Source organism: Glycine max, chromosome 18, assembly GCF_000004515.6.
Source record: "Glycine max cultivar Williams 82 chromosome 18, Glycine_max_v4.0, whole genome shotgun sequence".
NCBI classification, from domain to species: Eukaryota; Viridiplantae; Streptophyta; class Magnoliopsida; order Fabales; family Fabaceae; genus Glycine; species Glycine max.
This window is the reverse complement of record NC_038254.2, coordinates 30,256,882-30,277,001: the sequence shown is the minus strand read 5'-3', so window position 1 is coordinate 30,277,001 and position 20,120 is coordinate 30,256,882. Positions and strand designations below refer to the sequence as shown.

The 20,120-nt window shown below is 38.4% G+C and overlaps 2 protein-coding genes across 2 annotated transcripts; both read left to right on the top strand.

Annotated features, from left to right (window-relative positions):
• Nucleotides 1-15,398: 15,398 nt before the first annotated feature.
• LOC121173938 (uncharacterized) lies at nt 15,399-16,488 on the top strand. Its single transcript, XM_041011790.1, has 4 exons — nt 15,399-15,605; nt 15,683-15,908; nt 15,995-16,039; nt 16,367-16,488. The coding sequence occupies exons 1-4, from the start codon at nt 15,414-15,416 to the stop codon at nt 16,486-16,488; spliced, it is 585 nt and encodes a 194-aa protein (XP_040867724.1). The 5' UTR covers nt 15,399-15,413.
• Nucleotides 16,489-16,710: 222 nt separating this feature from the next.
• On the top strand, nt 16,711-17,674 carry LOC100797937 (uncharacterized). Its single transcript, XM_006603306.4, has 2 exons — nt 16,711-17,079; nt 17,159-17,674. The coding sequence occupies exons 1-2, from the start codon at nt 16,711-16,713 to the stop codon at nt 17,672-17,674; spliced, it is 885 nt and encodes a 294-aa protein (XP_006603369.1).
• Nucleotides 17,675-20,120: the final 2,446 nt, after the last annotated feature.

Here is a 20,120-nt window from a genome sequence, read left to right as displayed (position 1 = left end):
TCCCTTTTCAGAAATAAGAAGAGAAGAAGAAATCTCTCTTAAAAGAGGTAGATTGTAAAATGAAGATCAATCAAAAATTCCTTATTAAATATGCAAGTGGTTGACCAAGGAATCTTTTTGAGAGGATAAGACATTTCAATTCAGAAAAACTCTTGATATTTCGAGAGGATAAAACTGTTTGGGCAATGAAAACTCTCTTTTAAACATTTGAATGGCCGTTCATAAAACATTTGAATAGATATGTCTCTTGGAAATTATTTTCTGAAAATCCCCTCTGGTAATCAATTACAAGACTTATGTAATCGATTACAGGTTTTAAAAATTTGAATTAAAACATTTTCAACTACTGGTAATCGATTACCAGAGAGCAAATCTCAATTTGAAATGATAGAATTCTTTGGTCAAACCTTTTGTTTGTTTCAATTTGGAAACTTCTTCCTAAAGATTCTAAGAGATCAAACTTGATCATATATCTTGATTTTCTTGGATTCTTGTCTTGAATAAAACTTAAAAGCACTTGATCCTTTAGCATCATCAAGACATCAAAACATCTTGTTTCTACATAGGAGTCATTTGACTTAATCCATCAACTGAAAAAAATCCTTCAACTATTTCTCATCCTTGGAAAATTCTTTTTGCAAAAATCAATTGCTTCTTTCATTCTTCCTCACTACGAGGTTGTGAAAACAAGACAACAATTGGTACCTCTAAGCCCTACACTGGGGCAACGAAAGGCACCATGCAAAAACCTCAAGCGAACCTAGGGGCAGATTAGAAGTATTCACCCAATAGGTTCCCAACTACAAGGTCATGACGAAAGATAACAATTGGTACCTCAAAGCCTTACACTAGGGCAATGAGGGGCATCGTGCTTGAGCCTCAAGTGAACCTAGGGGCAGATTAGAAGTTCTCACCCAATAGGTTCCCTCCTACAAGGTCATGACGAAAGACAACGATTGGTACCTCAAAGCCTTACACTGGGGCAATGAGGGGCATCGTGCATGAGCCTCAAGTGAACATAGGGGCAGATCAAAAGTTCTCACCCGTCGATGTTTTTAAACAAGAAAAAAAAAGGGGGACAAACCCTAGGATTTCAATGGATTGATTAAACATCAAACGACTCCATTGCCGTCACTCCAAAATGGTCAAATGACTAAATCAAACAAAACACACACTCTGAGGGAGTTCTCGGAGAGATTTGCAAAAGATAGGATAAGGTCGCATGGACTATCACCTCTTTCAAAAGGACAGTCAATTTGTGTTTTCCAAAAAAAATAATCAAATCAAAATCAAAATCACAAAATAGGGAAAGAATGTCATGAACATTGTACAATTTTCTATAACATTGCATTATTGCATACAAAGCCTGCATTTACTGCATTTCACGACAAAGGTTGCATGCATCTGCATCCCTAAAAATCATGTTAACTGCATAGATTTCCTACATCTAATGTCCAAATCTTGTGGATTTGGGATGACCGGCCCTCTCGATGAGTCGATCTCTTGCTTTCTCATAAGGGTGGACCTTGGGTACTAGTTACCCTCACCGTTGAGAGGACTACACGTCCTCGCCTTGAGAGGACTACGCGTCCTCACCATCAGAGGGCTGCACGCCCTCACCATCAGAGGACTACACGTCCTCGCCTTAAGAGGGCTACACGCCCTCATCTTGGGTACTAGTTACCCTCACCGTTGAGAGGACTACACGTCCTCGCCTTGAGAGGACTACACGTCCTCACCATCAGAGGGCTGCACGCCCTCACCTCTAGAGGACTACATGTCCTCGCCTTGAGAGGGCTACACGCCCTCACCTTGGGTACTAGTTACCCTCACCGTTGAGAGGACTACACGTCCTCGCCTTGAGAGGACTACACGTCCTCACCATCAGAGGGCTGCACGCCCTCACCTCTAGAGGACTACATGTCCTCGCCTTGAGAGGGCTACACGCCCTCACCTTGGGTACTAGTTACCCTCACCGTTGAGAGGACTACACGTCCTCGCCTTGAGAGGACTACACGTCCTCACCATCAGAGGGTTGCACGCCCTCACCTCCAGAGGACTACATGTCCTCGCCTTGAGAGGGCTACACGTCCTCACCTTGGGTACTAGTTACCCTCACCGTCAGAGGGCTACACGCCCTCACCTTGAAAGGACTACACGTCCTCGCCAGCAGAGGGCTGCACGCCCTCACCTCCAGAGGACTACACCTCCTCGCCTTGAGAGGGCTGCACGCCCTCACCTTTAGAGGGCTACGTGTCCTCATTTTCAGTGTGCTCGACATCCACACCTTAAAAGAATTTAAGGTCCTCTGCCCTTAAATGCTTAACCGAGACTTGCACTTCCGGTTAAGGGGCCAGTAGTTTCCTTTTAACGGTTCCTGGGCCACTCCCTGATATTGGAGGAGGGCCAACTATGCGAGCACAACCAGAGAGGGAGGCTATCACACAGCTACTATGCATACCGGGGCAAGATTTCACCCGTGCTGCTGCAAAGAGACGAGTGCGGATCATGCGCACCAACATGACCACTCTTACACAGATATAGATGACATTGCTACTTAGCAACATTCTGCCCAGCGACCGCAATGCCAATCTCCCCCTGCAAAAGTATCAGTTGGTCTGTGTCGTCCCGACATGGGTAAGTATGCATATAGTTCAACTAATTTCTGATGTCATCTATTGTTTGCAGGGATCGCGCCCGCAAGACATCCAGTGGACCCGAAGAAGTCCAACAGGGTCCTAGGGTTTCCAGCTCTAATTACGGGCCTCTGTCATTTCTACGGAGTGCCCGTCGACCCCAGCAAGTTCATCAGGCCCCTATTAATCGGGCTTTCATCAAGAAGTACTGCGCCCTCAGGCAGACGCAGGGCGAGACACCACAGTAGCATTAGGATGGCCGGTAGCGGGCAATAGACGCACCGCCACCACCTTTAGAGTTCACCTCTGCTCATCCACAAAAAAGTTAGAGCGTTGCCTACGACACATGGCCGACCCATAGGCGACCAAGTCCAAAGCCAAAGGTAAGCAAAGTACTAGGTCAGTGACCGACAAGTCATAAGGCGTCCAGCTAAAGACATTAAAGAAGCGCTACTAGGAGGCAACCTAGTACCTTTTGAATCTATGCTTGTTATTTGATCACTTTTTATAGTAGGACGCACCTAGTTGCTCATGATCCTGGGGATTTAAATAAAACAAGCGCAAGCTCGGAAGGTAGTCATACCTCACAAAATATATATATGTATGTTTAGGCAGTGAAAATACCTTAGATATGCATGCATGTAAACAAAAAAATACTTCACAAAATATATATATGTATGTTTAGGTAGAGAGATACCTTAGATGTGCGTGTATGTAAACAAAAAAATACTTCACAAAATATATATTTGTATGTTTAGGTAGAGAGATACCTTAGATGTGCGTGTATGTAGCAAAAAAATACCTCACAAAACATATATATGTATGTTTAGGTGGCAAGATACCTTGGATATGCATGTATATAGCAAAAATACCTCACAAAAATATGCACATGTTTAGGTAGCAAAATACCTCATGAAAAAAAAAAGAAAAAAAAAACAAACAAGAAAAAGAAATAAACAAATGATAATGATAAAAAAAAAAGAAGGAGAAAAAAGAAAAAATAAGTTGTCAAGCTGAAAAACCAACATGCTTTTGAAAAGAGATGACTTCCAACTTTTCTTTGGAAAAATTCACTGTTCATAACTAGTTTTTGAAAAAATGTGTATACACTTGAAGGGTGAATGCTGTGAAGATTTTCCCAGACGCCCAAAATGAACTCGGATGAATGCACAAATTGATAAAAGAACATACTTTGGAAACGTTGGGTTGACTAAAATAGAGGAAATGAATCCTGAGCCCTAGCATCACATGACCATAAAAATTTGACACTTGAGTGTCCGCATAGGTGCATGCATAACCAGTTTTGCATGAAATTTCCAAATCATCATTTTTGCATTTGTGTCATGGAAATAATGTGGGGCATCCCTTTTTATCCTTGAACCAAACCAAACCCTGACATGTATCATGTCTAGCCATTCTACAAGCCTTGAGCCAAAATCCTGACTCACCATAAACCTTACCCTCGGAAGCAAAAAAAAAGAAGGAAAGGAAATTTCCAATCAAAGAGAAAGCAAAAAAGGAAGGAAAGGAAATTCCCAATCAAAGAGAAAGCAAAAAAAGAAGGAAAGGAAATTCCCAATCAAAGAGTGGGAGAAAGAAAAAAGAAAAGAAAGAAAATTCCCAACCAAAGAATGGGAGAAAGTAAAAAAGAAGGAAGCTCCTGGTCAAAGAAACCAGAAGAAATGTGCAGAGAGGTCTTTGGACCAGACAATATCTGAACAGTACATAATTGTCATCAAATGAACAAAAGAAAGAAAAGGAAACCATGACCTAAAGTGGTCTTCTCCCTTTGATTACCAACCAAAATCCTGTGCGTCGGTGACTTGTTCGCCTCGCGCAAAACCAAAACAGAAAAGGAAAAGGCAAAAAATAATCAAAAGCCGAAAAACTCCCCAAAAGAACCCATTCCCAAGGGAAGTCCTATTTGATCCATGATCACACATGTAATTTTTGATTTGATAGGAAATAATTTGCAAAGTCAAGTCATGACATATCTATGGTTCGGAATTAGGATGAAACACTTACCTGTGCGAGATTGATACACTTTGAGTGGATTTCTTCTATTTTTGTCGAACCCAGTGTTTCCTCTAAATGGTCATTTAGAAACTAAATGCTAACATCCAAAATCTCATTTATGGTTATGGGAGATTTCATCAGCAGACTCTCCTTCCCCGGTAGACGCATTGTTTTTCACTCAAAAAAGCATATGCTGCTCTAAATCAGTTGGAATATTTGTCTCTTTGCTAAAGCATGTTTGCATTTTAGTGGAGAAAACACCGAGACTTTTTCAAGTCTCCAGAACTACGTAGGTCTGAGTTCCTCATTGGAGGATACGTAGGAGCAAGAGCCTCGCTTTTGTCGACCGCACCGCTTTTTGTTACCATGATCCAAGAGCTGGTAGCCCGCGGAGATACCTTACGGTTATCCGCACCTCGTCATTTTAGTGACCCCAAGTGTGATTGATGAGCAGAGGCCAATGTGGTCATCTGCGCCCCTTTCCGGAGATGTCAGCATCTTCCAGTGGAGACTTTCTCAAGTCTCACAAGTTATTTAGAACTACGTAGGTCTGAGTTCCTCATTGGAGGATACGTAGGAGCAAGAGCCTTGCTTTTGTCGGCCGCCCCACAAGCTCTGTCATACTGACCCTGAGGTCATATGACACGCGGAGACAAAATTTGGTCATTCCGCACCCCTTAGCCATTCAGACACAGTCGTGTCTGATGGCACGCAGAGACAAAATTTGGTCATTCTGCACCCTTGTGTCATCCAGAGGCGGCGGGCCCGATGATACGTGGAGATACCTTACGGTTATCCGCACCCTTTTGTCATCCAGAGGCGGCGGGCCCGATGACAAGCAGAGACAAAATTTGGTCATTCTGCACCCTTGTGTCATCCAGAGGCGGCGGGCCCGATGACAAGCAGAGACAAAATTTGGTCATTCTGCACCCTTGTGTCATCCAGAGGCGGCGGGCCCGATGATACGCGGAGATACCTTACGGTTATCCGCACCCTTGTGTCATCCAGAGGCGGCGGGCCCGATGACACGCGGAGATACCTTACGGTTATCTGCACCCTTGTGTCATCCAGAGGCGGCGGGCCCGATGATACGCAGAGATACCTTACGATTATCCACACCCTTTTTTCATCCAGAGGCGGCGGGCCCGATGACAAGCAGAGACAAAATTTGGTCATTCTGCACCCTTGTGTCATCCAGAGGCGGCGGGCCCGATGACACGCGGAGATACCTTACGGTTATCTGCACCCTTGTGTCATCCAGAGGCAGCGGGCTCGATGATACGCAGAGATACCTTATGGTTATCTGCACCCTTGTGTCATCCAGAGGCGGCAGGCCCGATGACACGCGGAGATACCTTACGGTTATCCGCACCCTTGTGTCATCCAGAGGCGGCGGGCCCGATGATACGCGGAAATACCCGAGTGGTTATCCGTATAAACTTTCTTTTGCTATCTGTAAGACAGAACGCTTGATAGCATGCAGAGACTGACATAGTCTTCTGCACCTTTTGTTCCTCCGGGAGCAACAAGTCATTTACATGCGGAAATTTTATGGTCACCCGCGACTCTCGTCAACCGAGAGGAGCGAAATTAGTGTCATACTCTAATTTTCGTCCGGGGACCTTTGCTTGATGACATGCGACCTTTCTTTGGTCCTTGTGAGGTGCTTGGCACCCATCATTAGGCGATTTGTGAAATTCCGGGAACGACAAGTCATGGTCACCCGCGACTCTCGTCAACCGAGAGGAGCGAAATTAGTGTCATACCCTAATTTTCGTCCGGGGACCTTTGCTTGATGACATGCGACCTTTCTTTGGTCCTTGTGAGGTGCTTGGCACCCATCATTAGGCAATTTGTGAAATTCCGGGAACGACAAGTCATGGTCACCCGCGACTCTCGTCAACCGAGAGGAGCGAAATTAGTGTCATACCCTAATTTTCGTCCGGGGACCTTTGCTTGATGACATGCGACCTTTCTTTGGTCCTTGTGAGGTGCTTGGCACCCATCATTAGGCAATTTGTGAAATTCCGGGAACGACAAGTCATGGTCACCCGCGACTCTCGTCAACCGAGAGGAGCGAAATTAGTGTCATACCCTAATTTTCGTCCGGGGACCTTTGCTTGATGACATGCGACCTTTCTTTGGTCCTTGTGAGGTGCTTGACACCCATCATTAGGCAATTTGTGAAATTCCGAGAACGACAAGTCATGGTCACCCGCGACTCTCGTCAACCGAGAGGAGCGAAATTAGTGTCATACCCTAATTTTCGTCCGGGGACCTTTGCTTGATGACATGCGACCTTTCTTTGGTCCTTGTGAGGTGCTTGGCACCCATCATTATGCAATTTGTGAAAATCCGGGAACAATAAGTCATTTGCATGCGGAAATTTTATGGTCACCCGCGACTCTCGTCAACCGAGAGGAACGAAATTAGTGTCGTATCTTTACTTTCCTTTTATTTCCAATAAAAGACAAGTAAAGAGGGGCAACTGTCATACCCTAATTTCGTCCGGGGACCTTTGCTTGATGACATGCGACTTTTCTTTGGTCCTTGTGAGGTGCTTGGCACCCATCATTAGACAATTTGTGAAATTCCGGGACATGCCAAAAAAGAAAAGAAAATATTGATGCACAATCCGTAAGGTTCCGTGACACACCGGAAATCAAATGGAAGCATCGTTGCATAGTTAGTGAGGTTCCGTAACATTCCGTAAGTCAAAAAGGGGATGATTATGTAATCCGCAAGGTTCCGTAACATTACGGAAAGAAAACAAGTATCGTTACGAAATTCGTAAGTTTTCGTAACTTTACAAAAAAAGAATCACCAAAAAAAAAAGCCAAAGGGGGTGTATTTAGTAAAATGGGGGGTGCAAACAGTAATTTTCGAATCTGGGCCCTTCTAGAGGTTTCTGGGCAATTTCTTGCTTAAGGTTGAAGTAACCTAGCTCGCCTGGGCGAGCTGAGCTCGCCTGGGCGAGCTGAGCTCGCATGGGCGAGCTAGATGGCCACCACACCCCCCGTTTTGTTGAAAAATGGGATTCCGTGGCTTTCGGGACACCCGTAATGCTTCCGTAAAATTCCCATAACTCTAAATAAGCATAATTAACTTAATACGGGTGAGACGGAAGAGAAAAAAAGAAGAAAATCAAGTCCTATATGCTTCCGTAAGGCTTCCGTAACTTTTCCGTAAATTATGAAAGAAGGGGGGTGAACTTATCAAAATTGGGGTGTGCAAATAGCAATTTCGAAATTTTGAATTGGGCCTTCCAGAATGTTTTTTGGAGCTGGGTTGCTTCTGGACCTGGGCGACCTAAGGTCGCCTGGGCGAGCTGGGCGGCAACCTCCTCCCCATTTTTCCTATAAATAGGCTGAAGGGGGTTGTTCTAAGGATCCCTCAGCCCCCTGGCTATGTGTTTAAGCTGTTTTGGGTGAAAAAAATTGTTTCCGTGAAGAAAATCTAAGCCGAGGCGCTTCCGAAACGTTTCCGTAACGTTTTCCGTGAGGAATTTCGCAAAGGTTTCAACTGTTCTTCGACGTTCTTCATTCGTTCTTCATCGTTCTTCGATCTTCAACGGGTAAGTACCTCGAACCAAGCTTTTCGATTCGTTCTATGTACCCGTAGTGGTCCACATTGTGTTTCGTGCATTTTTATTCTCGTTTTGTTTACTTTTTATACCCCCTGTTGACGTGCTTAAGCCATTTTACTTAAGTCATTTCTCGTTTAACTTAAAAATAAAATCAATTTCCACCGAACGTTTGAATTGTATTATCTGTTAACCACGTTGGAAATAAAAAAAAGAGGTAAAAAATAATATAATAATAAAAAAAAAACATCTTTTAACAAAATAAAGCGGAAAATCAATCGGACGTTTTCTCTTTGGGATTTCTCATTCTTAATTGAATTGATTAATAACTAAAGTGAAACTAAGGCTAAAATCAACTCGCCTAGTCAAGCTCGTCCACAAAAATAGGCTTTTGAAGTTTGTCATTTCAATTTCTCACTAAGTAAAATGGATCATTTTTAAGGTCCAACGCCTTAAAATGATCACCTCTTAAAGTAAAAAAAGAATCACTTGATAAGAAAGAACTACGTAGGTCTGATTTCCTCATCGCAAATTGAGGAATACGTAGGAGCAAAGGGAAACACCCTTGTCGACCAAAAAAAAAAGGAAAAATATAAAAAGGGTATAAAGGATATAAGGACATAAAAGGGAACGTAAAAATCAAAGTCATGTTTGCACATTCGATTAAAGGCTGCCGTCCCTTGGGACGGACGTGTGGGGTGCTGATACCTTCCCCGTGCGTAAATACAACTCCCGAACCTTTCACTTAAAAGTTCGTAGATTGCATCTTTTCCGGTTTTTCCGACGTTTTCCTCAAATAAACGTTGGTGGCGACTCCGCGCGTATTCCTTTCGTGGAACACGCATCCCGCGAGTCACGCGTCGCCCTCCCGCCGAAGGGTAGGTTGCGACAAGAAGCCATAATAGATGATAACTGGATCATTGCCATGCAAGAAGAACTGAATCAATTTGAAAGAAACAATGTGTGGAAATTAGTAGAAAAACCTGAAAATTATCCTGTCATAGGAACAAAATGGGTTTTTAGAAATAAATTAGATGAACATGGTATAATTATTAGAAATAAAGCCAGGTTAGTAGCAAAAGGGTATAATCAAGAAGAAGGAATAGACTATGAAGAAACATATGCTCCTGTTGCAAGATTAGAAGCCATTAGAATGCTTTTGGCATATGCATACATAATGGATTTTAAACTTTATCAAATGGATGTTAAGAGTGCTTTTCTAAATGGCTTAATTCAAGAAGAGGTATATGTTGAACAACCCCCTGGTTTTGAAATTCCGGATAAACCAAATCATGTTTATAAATTACAAAAGGCTCTTTATGGTTTGAAACAAGCCCCTAGGGCGTGGTATGAACGCTTAAGCAATTTTCTTCTAGAAAAAGAATTCTCTAGAGGTAAAGTGGATACCACATTGTTCATAAAGAGAAAGCATAATGATATTTTGTTGGTTCAAATATATGTTGATGATATAATTTTTGGATCCACTAATGATTCATTGTGCAAGGAGTTTTCCCTTGATATGCAAAGTGAATTTGAAATGTCAATGATGGGAGAACTAAAGTACTTTCTGGGATTACAAATCAAGCAAACTCAAGAAGGTATATTCATCAATAAATCCAAGTACTTCAAGGAATTGATCAAAAGATTTGGGATGGAAAGTGGAAAACACATGTCTACACCGATGAGCACTAGTTGTTACTTAGATAAAGATGAATCTGGTCAATCTATAGACATAAAACAATATCGAGGTATGATCGGATCTCTTCTCTATTTATCTGCTATTAGACCTGATATTATGTTTAGTGTATGCATGTGTGCTAGGTTTCAATCCAACCCCAAACAATCACATTTAAGTGCAGTAAAGAGAATCATGAGATATCTATTAGGTACAATCAATTTAGGATTATGGTATCCTGAGAATTCAATATGTAACTTAATAGGATATTCTGATTCTGATTTTGCTGGATCTAAAACTGATAGAAAAAGCATAAGTGGAACTTGTCAATTCATTGGATCGGCTCTTGTCTCATGGAATAGTAAGAAACAAAACAGTGTTGCTTTATCTACTGCTGAAGCGGAGTATATCTTTGCCGGTAGTTGTTGTGCACAGATTTTATGGATGAAGCAACAATTATCTGACTATGGCATCCTTCTTGATCGCATACCTATTAAGTGTGATAATACTAGTGCCATAAATCTATCCAAAAACCCAGTTCAACACTCTAGAACTAAACATATAGAGATTAGACACCATTTTCTTAGAGATCATGTCCTAAAGGGAGATTGTGTATTAGAGTTTGTTGATACTGAGAATCAACTTGCTGATATTTTCACAAAACCTCTCCCCAAGGAAGTATTCTTCTCTATTAGAAGAGAATTAGGCCTCTTAGATGTTAGAGATTTAGAAAAATAAGGATTGATTGATTAGTTTACTCTTATGATTGATTGTTTATAGATTATTTTGATTGATCTTGTTTGAATTCTTGTTATTATGATAGAATTTATGATTTCTTGTGTATGTAATGATTGAATGATTGAATTAAGTGCATTAGTAGTGATAATTAATCATATTGGATGTGTTTTAGCATAAACATAGATATTCTCTTAAGAAACTAGCCTAGGATAGGCTCTGGTAATCGATTACCATCCAGTGTAATCGATTACACATGAACAGGCAGCCTGTAATCTATTACAACATCCTGTAATCGATTACCAGAAGGCTTATTGGTCCTGTAATCGATTACCAATCCCTGTAATCGATTACAACTCATCCTCGTCTATAAATATGCTCGAAATCAGAGCTGCTACGCAGCCACAGCCTCCTTTCACGTCTCCTCCATACCTAAAACTTCAAATCTCCGAATCTCACTCTATTCTTCACCAAATCACGTCCCGTAAAGCCCAATCTTCCTCTTTTTCACTCCTCTTTCACTTTCACCGATTAAAATCCACTAAAACTTCATCAAATGGCAGAGCCATCGAAGAAGAGAAAGGGATCATCCTCCACCGCCGTTGCTGCTGCCCATCGCCGCCACGAACCCTCTGAAGCATCCACAGCACCTATTCATCCTTCTTTGTCATCTCCAAGATCATCTACATTGTTTTCATCTGATGATCAGCGTCTACGGTACCTTTCTCAGTTTTCTTCTAGAATCATCTTAGACCCTAAGTATCTAGACGTCGAATTCTTTAATGATGAAACGTTTGATTGCTATCAAGTGTTTCAAAATTCTGGCCTTGTTAATTTCATGTCATTAAAATTGCCATATTATCCTGAACTTGTAAAGGTCTTCTACTGCAATTTAAAAATTTAGGATGGCATTATTATCTCTGAGGTGCATGGTATTCCTATGGTCATTGATCAATCATTGTTCTTTTCTTTGACTCATTTACCTAGTCAAGGTGCACCTTTTGAGGGCACCATTGTTGATGATTGGAAATTTGATTATTCAAGTCATGATGCTTGCCGTATGGTCTGCAATGATCAGACTGAAATGACCGGTAGATTGCTGGCCGGGTCATTAACATTTGATAATCGCATCATGCACTATATAATTGTTAGAATTTTGCTTCCTCGGTCTTCAAATTTAGCACAAGCCTCTGAGGAGGATTTGATTCTTATGTGGGCTTTTCTTACCGGTCGTCAGATCGACTGGGCTCATTTGGTTTGGTACCGAATGCATAAGGCATTACGGGCCAATGCACCTCTCCCTTATCCACATTTGATTACTCTGTTTTTGCGTCATTTTCAAATTCCACTTGATGATGAACCATTTGTTCAAGTCAAGTGTTCCTTTGCAATTGGTGCTGGTGTCGTGACTTCCTTTGGGTACCGTAAAGATCGGAATGGTCAATGGCTGAAGAAGGATGCACTCCCTCCTCAAGATGAACGTACTCCTTCCCCTCTTCCTCAGCGCGATGATTCAGCACTCATGAATGAAGTCCTCTCCGAATTACGGGGTCTTCGTTCTTATGTTGGTGACCGTTTCGACTCATTAGATACACGCTTTGCCGGCATGGACATTCGCCTCACACAGCTTGAAGAGGATGTAGGTTACATTCGTCAGAGTTTCGATCTTCCACCACCACCTCCGCCTTCTTAGACTTTAGTTTCTAATTATATGTCTGTAATAAGCCGTGTATTTTGGCTATTCAGTTTCTTAGAGTTTCAATTATTATGTTAAGTACTTTATCTTGTAGTATTTGGATTTCCAACTTTTATGCTTTGACATTATGTGGTTTTGAAGTTTTGAATTATTTGGATTCTGGGTTGGTTATTTCTTATTTGAGAGTTTGGTTAGTTATGCCTTATAATATCTGTGTTGATTCTCGAGTACTTTGGCTTTTTGATGTTGCCTAAGGGGGAAAAAAGGTTGTAAAGCTTAACAAACTTAGAAATCAAGTGATCATAAATTCCGAAAGATAGGGGGAGTAAATGTAAATTTTATATATATACAAATGTTTGTTGTTTGCTCTTGAATCTTGATTTCAGGACTTGTATTGTCATCATCAAAAAGGGGGAGATTGTAGATGCAAATGCCTTTGGTGTTTTGATGATGATCATGATGATATGATGCAATAAATGCAAATGGGCTTTTCAAGTTTAAATTCAAGACAATACTTCAAGAATACAAGTCACAACATCAAGAAGATCACTAGTATATTAGGAAGGGAATTCCTAATTGAATTAGCAAAAGGTTTGGCCAAGTAATTTAAATTAAAAAGTGTTTTTCAAAGGATTTACTCTCTGGTAATCGATTACCAGAGGATGTAATCGATTACCAGTGGCCAAATATGCTTTACAACAGCTACTAAAAATTTGAATTCAAATTTTAGACTGTGTAATCGATTACACAATTTTGGTAATCGATTACCAGCAGTTAATAAACGTTTTAATTCAAATTTTAAAAGCTGTAATCGATTACACAAATCCGTTAATCGATTACCAGACAAGATTTTCAGAAAAATCTTTCTAAGAGTCACAACTTCTCAAAGGTTTTTTTCATGACCACCAATGGTCTATATATATGTGACTTATAACACGAATTTGCTTAGAATTTTTCAGAACAACAAGTGTTTATCCTCTCAAAGAGCAAAATCATTTTATCCTCTTAAGAATTCCTTGGCCAATTCAATTGCAATTCATTAAGGAATTATTTGAGTGCTCAATCTGTAAAATCTATCTCTTTCTAGAGAGATTCATTCTTCTTCTTCTTCTAAATCTCTAAGGGATTAAGAGACCGAGGGTCTCTTGTTGTAAAAGAATTCTAAACACAAAGGAAAGATTGTCCTTGTGTGTTTAGAACTTGTAAAAGGAATTTACAAGATAGTGGAACTCTCAAGCGGGTTGCTTGGGGACTAGATGTAGGCACAAGGGTGTGGCCGAACCAGTATAAATCTGAGTTTGCACTTTCTTTTCCCTTAAACTCCTTTGTTTATTATTGCTTTATATTCATATTCAAATTGTTTTATTTGAATCAATATTTAAGAAGTTCATTGTTAAGGGAATTTATAACTTGAATAGAAAGTGAAACAGATTTTTAATTAGGGAAGTAGTTTGGAATATCTTAATTCAACCCCCCTTCTTAAGATATCTGAGGCCACTTGTCTAACATATTCATCTACAAGTTTGTATTAAAATCAGGATCTTAACAGGTCCATTTTGTATTAAGAGGTTTGCTTGTTAATAGTCAAGAGAAATGAGATTGTATAAATTTACAGAAAAAAAATTCTCTTCACTCCATCCCTATTTATTTATATATTTGAGTCTGATACAGTATGTATGCTTTTTTTTATCGGGTAAATGCCAATAGTTAATTTTTTAGTTTTTGTTAGCATGCATGGTAACAGAGTAGTGAAGGAATTGAAAGTACCCGAGAGACTATCCATCAAAGTGCCATTTGGAATGTGCTCATACACTAGCATTTGTTCACCCTAAATTTTGATCTACATAGCTAGGAAAAATTATTAGGAAGTTTTAGGCCATTATGTGTCTATGGTCTTAGTCAATTTCTCCGTGATACATATTCAAAATGTGGTTGTTTATTAGAGACATTGAACCAGCCGGTGGTATGCAATCTTAGTCAACCAATAAACAAGTTGTATGACAGCTCACGAAACCCAACTGGTTTATTTTTAAATTGAAAAAAATAGATTTGACTTTGACTTATACCCTGAGATCAGAACCAAGCTGATGAGAAATTATTGGTGGGTCATGAGTGTGTTTATAATTTTCTTAAATCTCCACATGGCATATAACTAAGGTTTTCAATTGTGATCATCATTTTGTCGCGAGTTTTGACATTGTAAGTGAGAAATTGTAGATACATTTTGTTTTCTTAATATAAATAAATAAATAAATAATCCAAAAACCTTGACGTTATAGCTGAAATTATAATTACGAAGCTGTTTTAAAACCTTTCATTTAATCAAAATTTTCAACTTACAAGGAAAAGTTAACAAAATCAGACTGTCATGTGTATAATAAACTTAATAAATTACCGCTGAAACTTAATAACCATACTCCACTTTCTTAATAACCATGCTGCTTGTCTTTATAAAAAAGTTAATGTATAATAAACTTGTCAGCACTAGGATTTTTTAATGTATAATAAATTTGTTGTTCCACTAGGATTTCAATACAAATTCTGTTGTGCCTCATAGGTAAGGGAAAGAAAACTTTACCCATAATTTTATGCATTATATATACTATTTGTTATTTTCTTTTTTTCTTTCTTTGTCATAGAGCTTTTGTGAATAGTTTATTAAAGTTAACAACATCCTTTGTTATTATATTACTTTTCTTTTAGTTATATAGTGTGGATAGTCAAGAAATGGAAAGTAGTATAGTTGATGCTTCAGCTGCTTCAAGAAAACGTAGAAGAGATGAAGAGGAGGAAGAAGAACTTGAACAAGTATTTTTCATTATTGTTAGTGTTGTCACTATGCTTTTGGGTGCACTGACTTGGTATCATGACAAGTACTTTGTTAAGGAACCTGCCCGAAATTTGGAATTAGAAAGGCATAGTTTCCTCAATCGTCTATATAGGGGAACAGAAACTGATTGCATTGAACAATTAAGGGTCAGTAAAAAGGCATTTTTTAAGGTTTGTAGAATTTTACAAGAGAAAGGGCAATTGGTAAAAACAAAAAATGATCCTATAGATGAAGTTGTGGCAATGTTTTTGCATATCCTTGCTCACAACCTAAAGTATAGAGTTGTGCACTTTAGTTATTGTAGATCCATGGAAACAATTAGTAGGCAATTCAAGAATGTCCTGCGAGCTATAATGAAAGTAAGCAAAGAATATTTGAAGTTCCATGAGTATAATATAGAGGGCTCGGTGGAAAACAAATGGAGATGGTTTAAGGTGAGTTTGTCATTTGTTAGTAATTATAAGGTACTTTAAGTGATTGTGACTTATTTTTTATTTTCAAATGTTTGTAGAATTCAATTGGAGCACTTGATGGGATACATATTCCAGTAACAGTTTCTGCAGAAGATAGACCTAGATATCGTAATAGAAAAGGTGATATCTCTACAAATGTTTTAGGAGTTTGTGGTCCAGATTTAAGGTTTATATATGTGTTGCCCGGGTGGGAAGGGTCAGCAGGAGATTCTCGAGTATTGCGAGATGCTTTGCATCGTCAAAATTGTCTCCATATACCAAATGGTAATATCATGAAATGATGAAACTTTATTTAACATATAAAAGAAATATGCACATTTTTATATATAATATTTTTTTAACCATTGTAGGTAAATATTTTCTTGTGGATGCGGGGTATACAAATGGCCCTGGATTTTTAGCACCTTATCGAGGGACTAGATATCATCTTAATGAGTGGATCGAAAACACTCCTAAAAAATATAAGGAGTTATTTAATCTTCGTCATGCAAGTGCAAGAAATGTTATTGAAAGGTCATTTGGGGTATTGAAGAAAAGATGGAGTATATTAAGAACTCCTTCTTTTTTTGATATAAAAACACAAATAAGAATTATTAATGCTTGTTTCATGCTACATAATTTCATAAGAGATGAACAACATAGTGATCCAATTTTGGAAGCCCAAGACTTGGAACTTTTATCTGTTGTTGACAATGAGTTAATCAATCAACAAATGGAAAGAGTCACAAATAATATTGGAGATGAAGTCACAACTATCCAAGCGACTGAGGAATGGACAAGATTTCGTGATACTTTAGCAATGAATATGTTTGCCACCTATCAAATAAGAAGAAACTTTGATTAGGGAGATGTCTTTAGTGGATTTGAATTTTGTTTCTTATGTGTAATTGACTCTATACTCATGTATGTGTGATACTTTGGATTTTTGTATTTCATAATACTTTGGATTTTGTTTTCTTTTTATGTGTAGTTAATTTTATACTTTCGTAGAATGCTAATTTGACATGTCTCACCTTTATATATCTGTAATTATATATGAGAGATTATTTTTTTTTTGTCTAGAGAAATGGAATCAAGCAATGTGAAGAACAAGTCAAGTGGAAAAAGAAAGATGTCTAGTGAGGACACAAGAAGTTACTTCGCATGGAACTTGGAAATGGAGTGTGTGCTAGCTGATGTGCTTAGAGATCAAAGAAATTTGGGCAATAAAGGTGATGGAAATTGGAAAGCAGTAGCATATAGTACTGCAGCTCAAATTTTGTCCAAGCGTTTTGGAGTTCACCTCATGGCAGATAATGTTAAGAATCGTTTTAAGCTTTGGAGAACATGGTATGGAATTGTGAGTGACATTCTTAGTCAAAGTGGATTTGACTGGGATAGCACAAAGTACATGATTACCGTTGAAAATGAAATTGCATGGAATGAATATGTTAAGGTAGCCAATTATCTTTTAATTTTATTCAATAGTAGTTATTATTTGTTTTGTTATTAACATGTTTTTATTTTTTTTCAAGTCACATGAAGAGGCCAAACGATTTCGATTCAAAGTCATTCCTAATTGGGATGATATTGTTGACCTATGTGCAAAGGATAGAGCTACTGGACTCGGAGCAGAAAATGCATTAGATGCAGATGATATCATGAGCAAAGAAACAAATGAAGAGGAAGCAATTCATAGTGTGAGTTTTGACTTAGAGGGATCAAGTTCTGCCACGAGAAAAAACATTCGCCCAAGTAAGAGTGGAGAGAAAGAAGGGATGATTTCCTCAATGAAAGAAGTAGCCGAGTCATTGAAAGAATTTATTGAAGTGACTAAGAAGAAGATGGAGAACAAAAAAAAGATGGAGATAAAAGAAGCTCAAGAAGTGGTACATGAAGTGGTGAGTGAGCTAGATAATATACCTAATTTTAATGGTGCACTTAGACATAGAGCAATTGATTGGTTGATAGAAAATCCCATTAAGTTTACGATTATAAAAGCTCTTCCATTGGATGAGAAAGAGGATTACATCTTATCTTTTATGCCTTGATGTCAAATTACAGGTACGTTTGATATCATGACAAGTATGCTGATGTTGTATAATTATGTTTTACATTTATATCTTTCATTTTATATAACAAATTATGTTTTAACAAATATGATTTGTTTAGTGACACTTAACATTATGTCTTCTTTTGCAGAAAATATGTGAAGGAATTCCTATGTTGAAGCAAATGCAATTAGAAAATTAAGAATTATTTTGGAAGTTGGACTTATTTTGTGACTAGATTTTATTTCTGTCTAAGTTTTTTTGGTGTAATTGCATTACTGACCAATGACTTTGGCAAAAAAACAAGTTTCATCTATAGACTTCTAAATAACATTCTAAGGTGAAATGATAATAAATATTGTTTATGTTGTGAGTGGTGTAATGTGTCGTAAATGAAATAATAATTTAAATAGTTAAATTATATATTTTTAATTGAAATAGATTAAAATAGTACATATTTATTGGAATATCACACTCGACAAATAGTACATAGAATTTATTAATGAAAAAAATAATTATTTTATTAAAAAATTGTTTTATTAAAATATAAAATTTTAAAAGAGAATGCATTTGATTATTTTATCAAAATAAGAAATTTTAAAAATGAAGAAATTCAATTTCCTTATCCAAACACAAAATTTTGAAAATGAAGAAATTTAATTTCATTATCCAAACACAAAATTTTAAAAATGAAGAAATCTAATTTCTTATCCAAACACAAAATTTTAGAAATGAAGGAATTTAAATTGAAGAATTTGAAATTCTGAATAGAATTTTAAATTTCCTCATCCAAACACACTCTTAAATATTTCTCGCCCTTGAAGATTCATTTTCAAGAACCTGCACATTTTCTTTCTTTTTTCTTTGCTACCAGGTCATGGACAACAATAGATACCTCACAACCCTACATTGGGGCAATGAGAGGCACCATGCATGAGCCTCAAGCAAACCTAGGGGCAGATCAGAAGTTCTCACCCGATAGGTGGAAAACCCGAAAGGGCAACCTAGGAAAAAATTAGTGTGAATAAAAAGTATCTAGTCAAGATTTGAAATGACACATGGTCGTGTTTCAACATCCCAAACACTAATTTATCCCTTGCTACCCCCTCCGAGCCAAAGCATATTTGTTTTCTAAAAACAACAAAAACAAAATAGGAACCCTGAGTAGGAACCACCGCTAAACCGGCGGGAAGAGAAATGCAAACAACACATGCATGACGTTGGGCAGCAATGAAAGAAAAAATAAAATAAAATCCGCCAAAGGCGAGTGAAGAAAAAGAGAGACAAAAGATCTCCAAATTTTACAAGAAAGGCACAAAATTGCAATGAAATATTAATGTATAAGACAAAAGGAGTAGATCCCAACTCAAAAGTTGAAATGAATAAAAATACAAGCAACACTCTTAAGGTTCTTACTCAATATAACCCTTAAACACTTTTTGAGCCTCTCTGATCCTTTCTTTCATAGCCCTCTTACCCCTGACCACATTACAAGCCTAGTAAAGCCCATGTGGATCAAGGAATGACTAATTTTGCTTTTAAGTTTGGATTCTGGAATGGAATCTAATGCAATCCTACCCCCCAAGGGCATTGGATAAAAGACTCCAAGAAGATTAGGTCAGAAATGCAAGAGAAGGCCCTAGGATTCTCATGAACCTTAGGGTAGATTTCGGGCCCATGGGCTAAGTATGAGCCCACTTATCTTTGTACATATTAGATTAGGGTTTCATTATTTTTAAGCCTTGTATTTAGGGCTCCATAATGTAGGTAGGGTACCCTAGAAATGTAGGATTTTTCAGCCCTTGTATTTTAGGGCACCTAGACTAGTTTTTGTATTGGGGGTAGTTTTGTAATTTCACATGCATTGAATGAATAATTAATGTGTGGGGAAATAAGTTTAATTGAATTGGGAGAAGCCCAATCCAATTAAATTTTAGAGGAGCAGGTGAGCATTTGCTTGCTACATCCCATTGCCACATCATATAGTCACACTTTGTGCATGTCCTTCATGCTTTACATGCCTCATGACACCTAAGCACACTTAGTGGAGAATCTTGGACTTGATCTTGGATTAGTGGGCTGAACCATAGATAAAATTCACTAATCATAATTAGTGAAATTTTGGCTCCACAAATTCAAGTGAAATTTGAATAGAAATTCAAATTTTCATCCAATTTTGTATGACACTTGGGCTATAAATAGTGGCCATGTGTGTGCATTTTTTCAACTTTGATCATTTGAGAATTACACTTCAAAGTTCAGACCTCATTTGAGGCACAAAATTTCATGCTCTTTCTCTCCCTCTCCCTCCACTCATCTTCTCCTTCCTTGAAGCTCTTATCCATGGCTTCCTATGGTGGTGAGCTTCTTCTTGACTCATCTTCTCATTGAAGTAGTGTTTCCAATCATCTTTATTCCTTCTCCATTCCGCTGCCATTCATCTTCA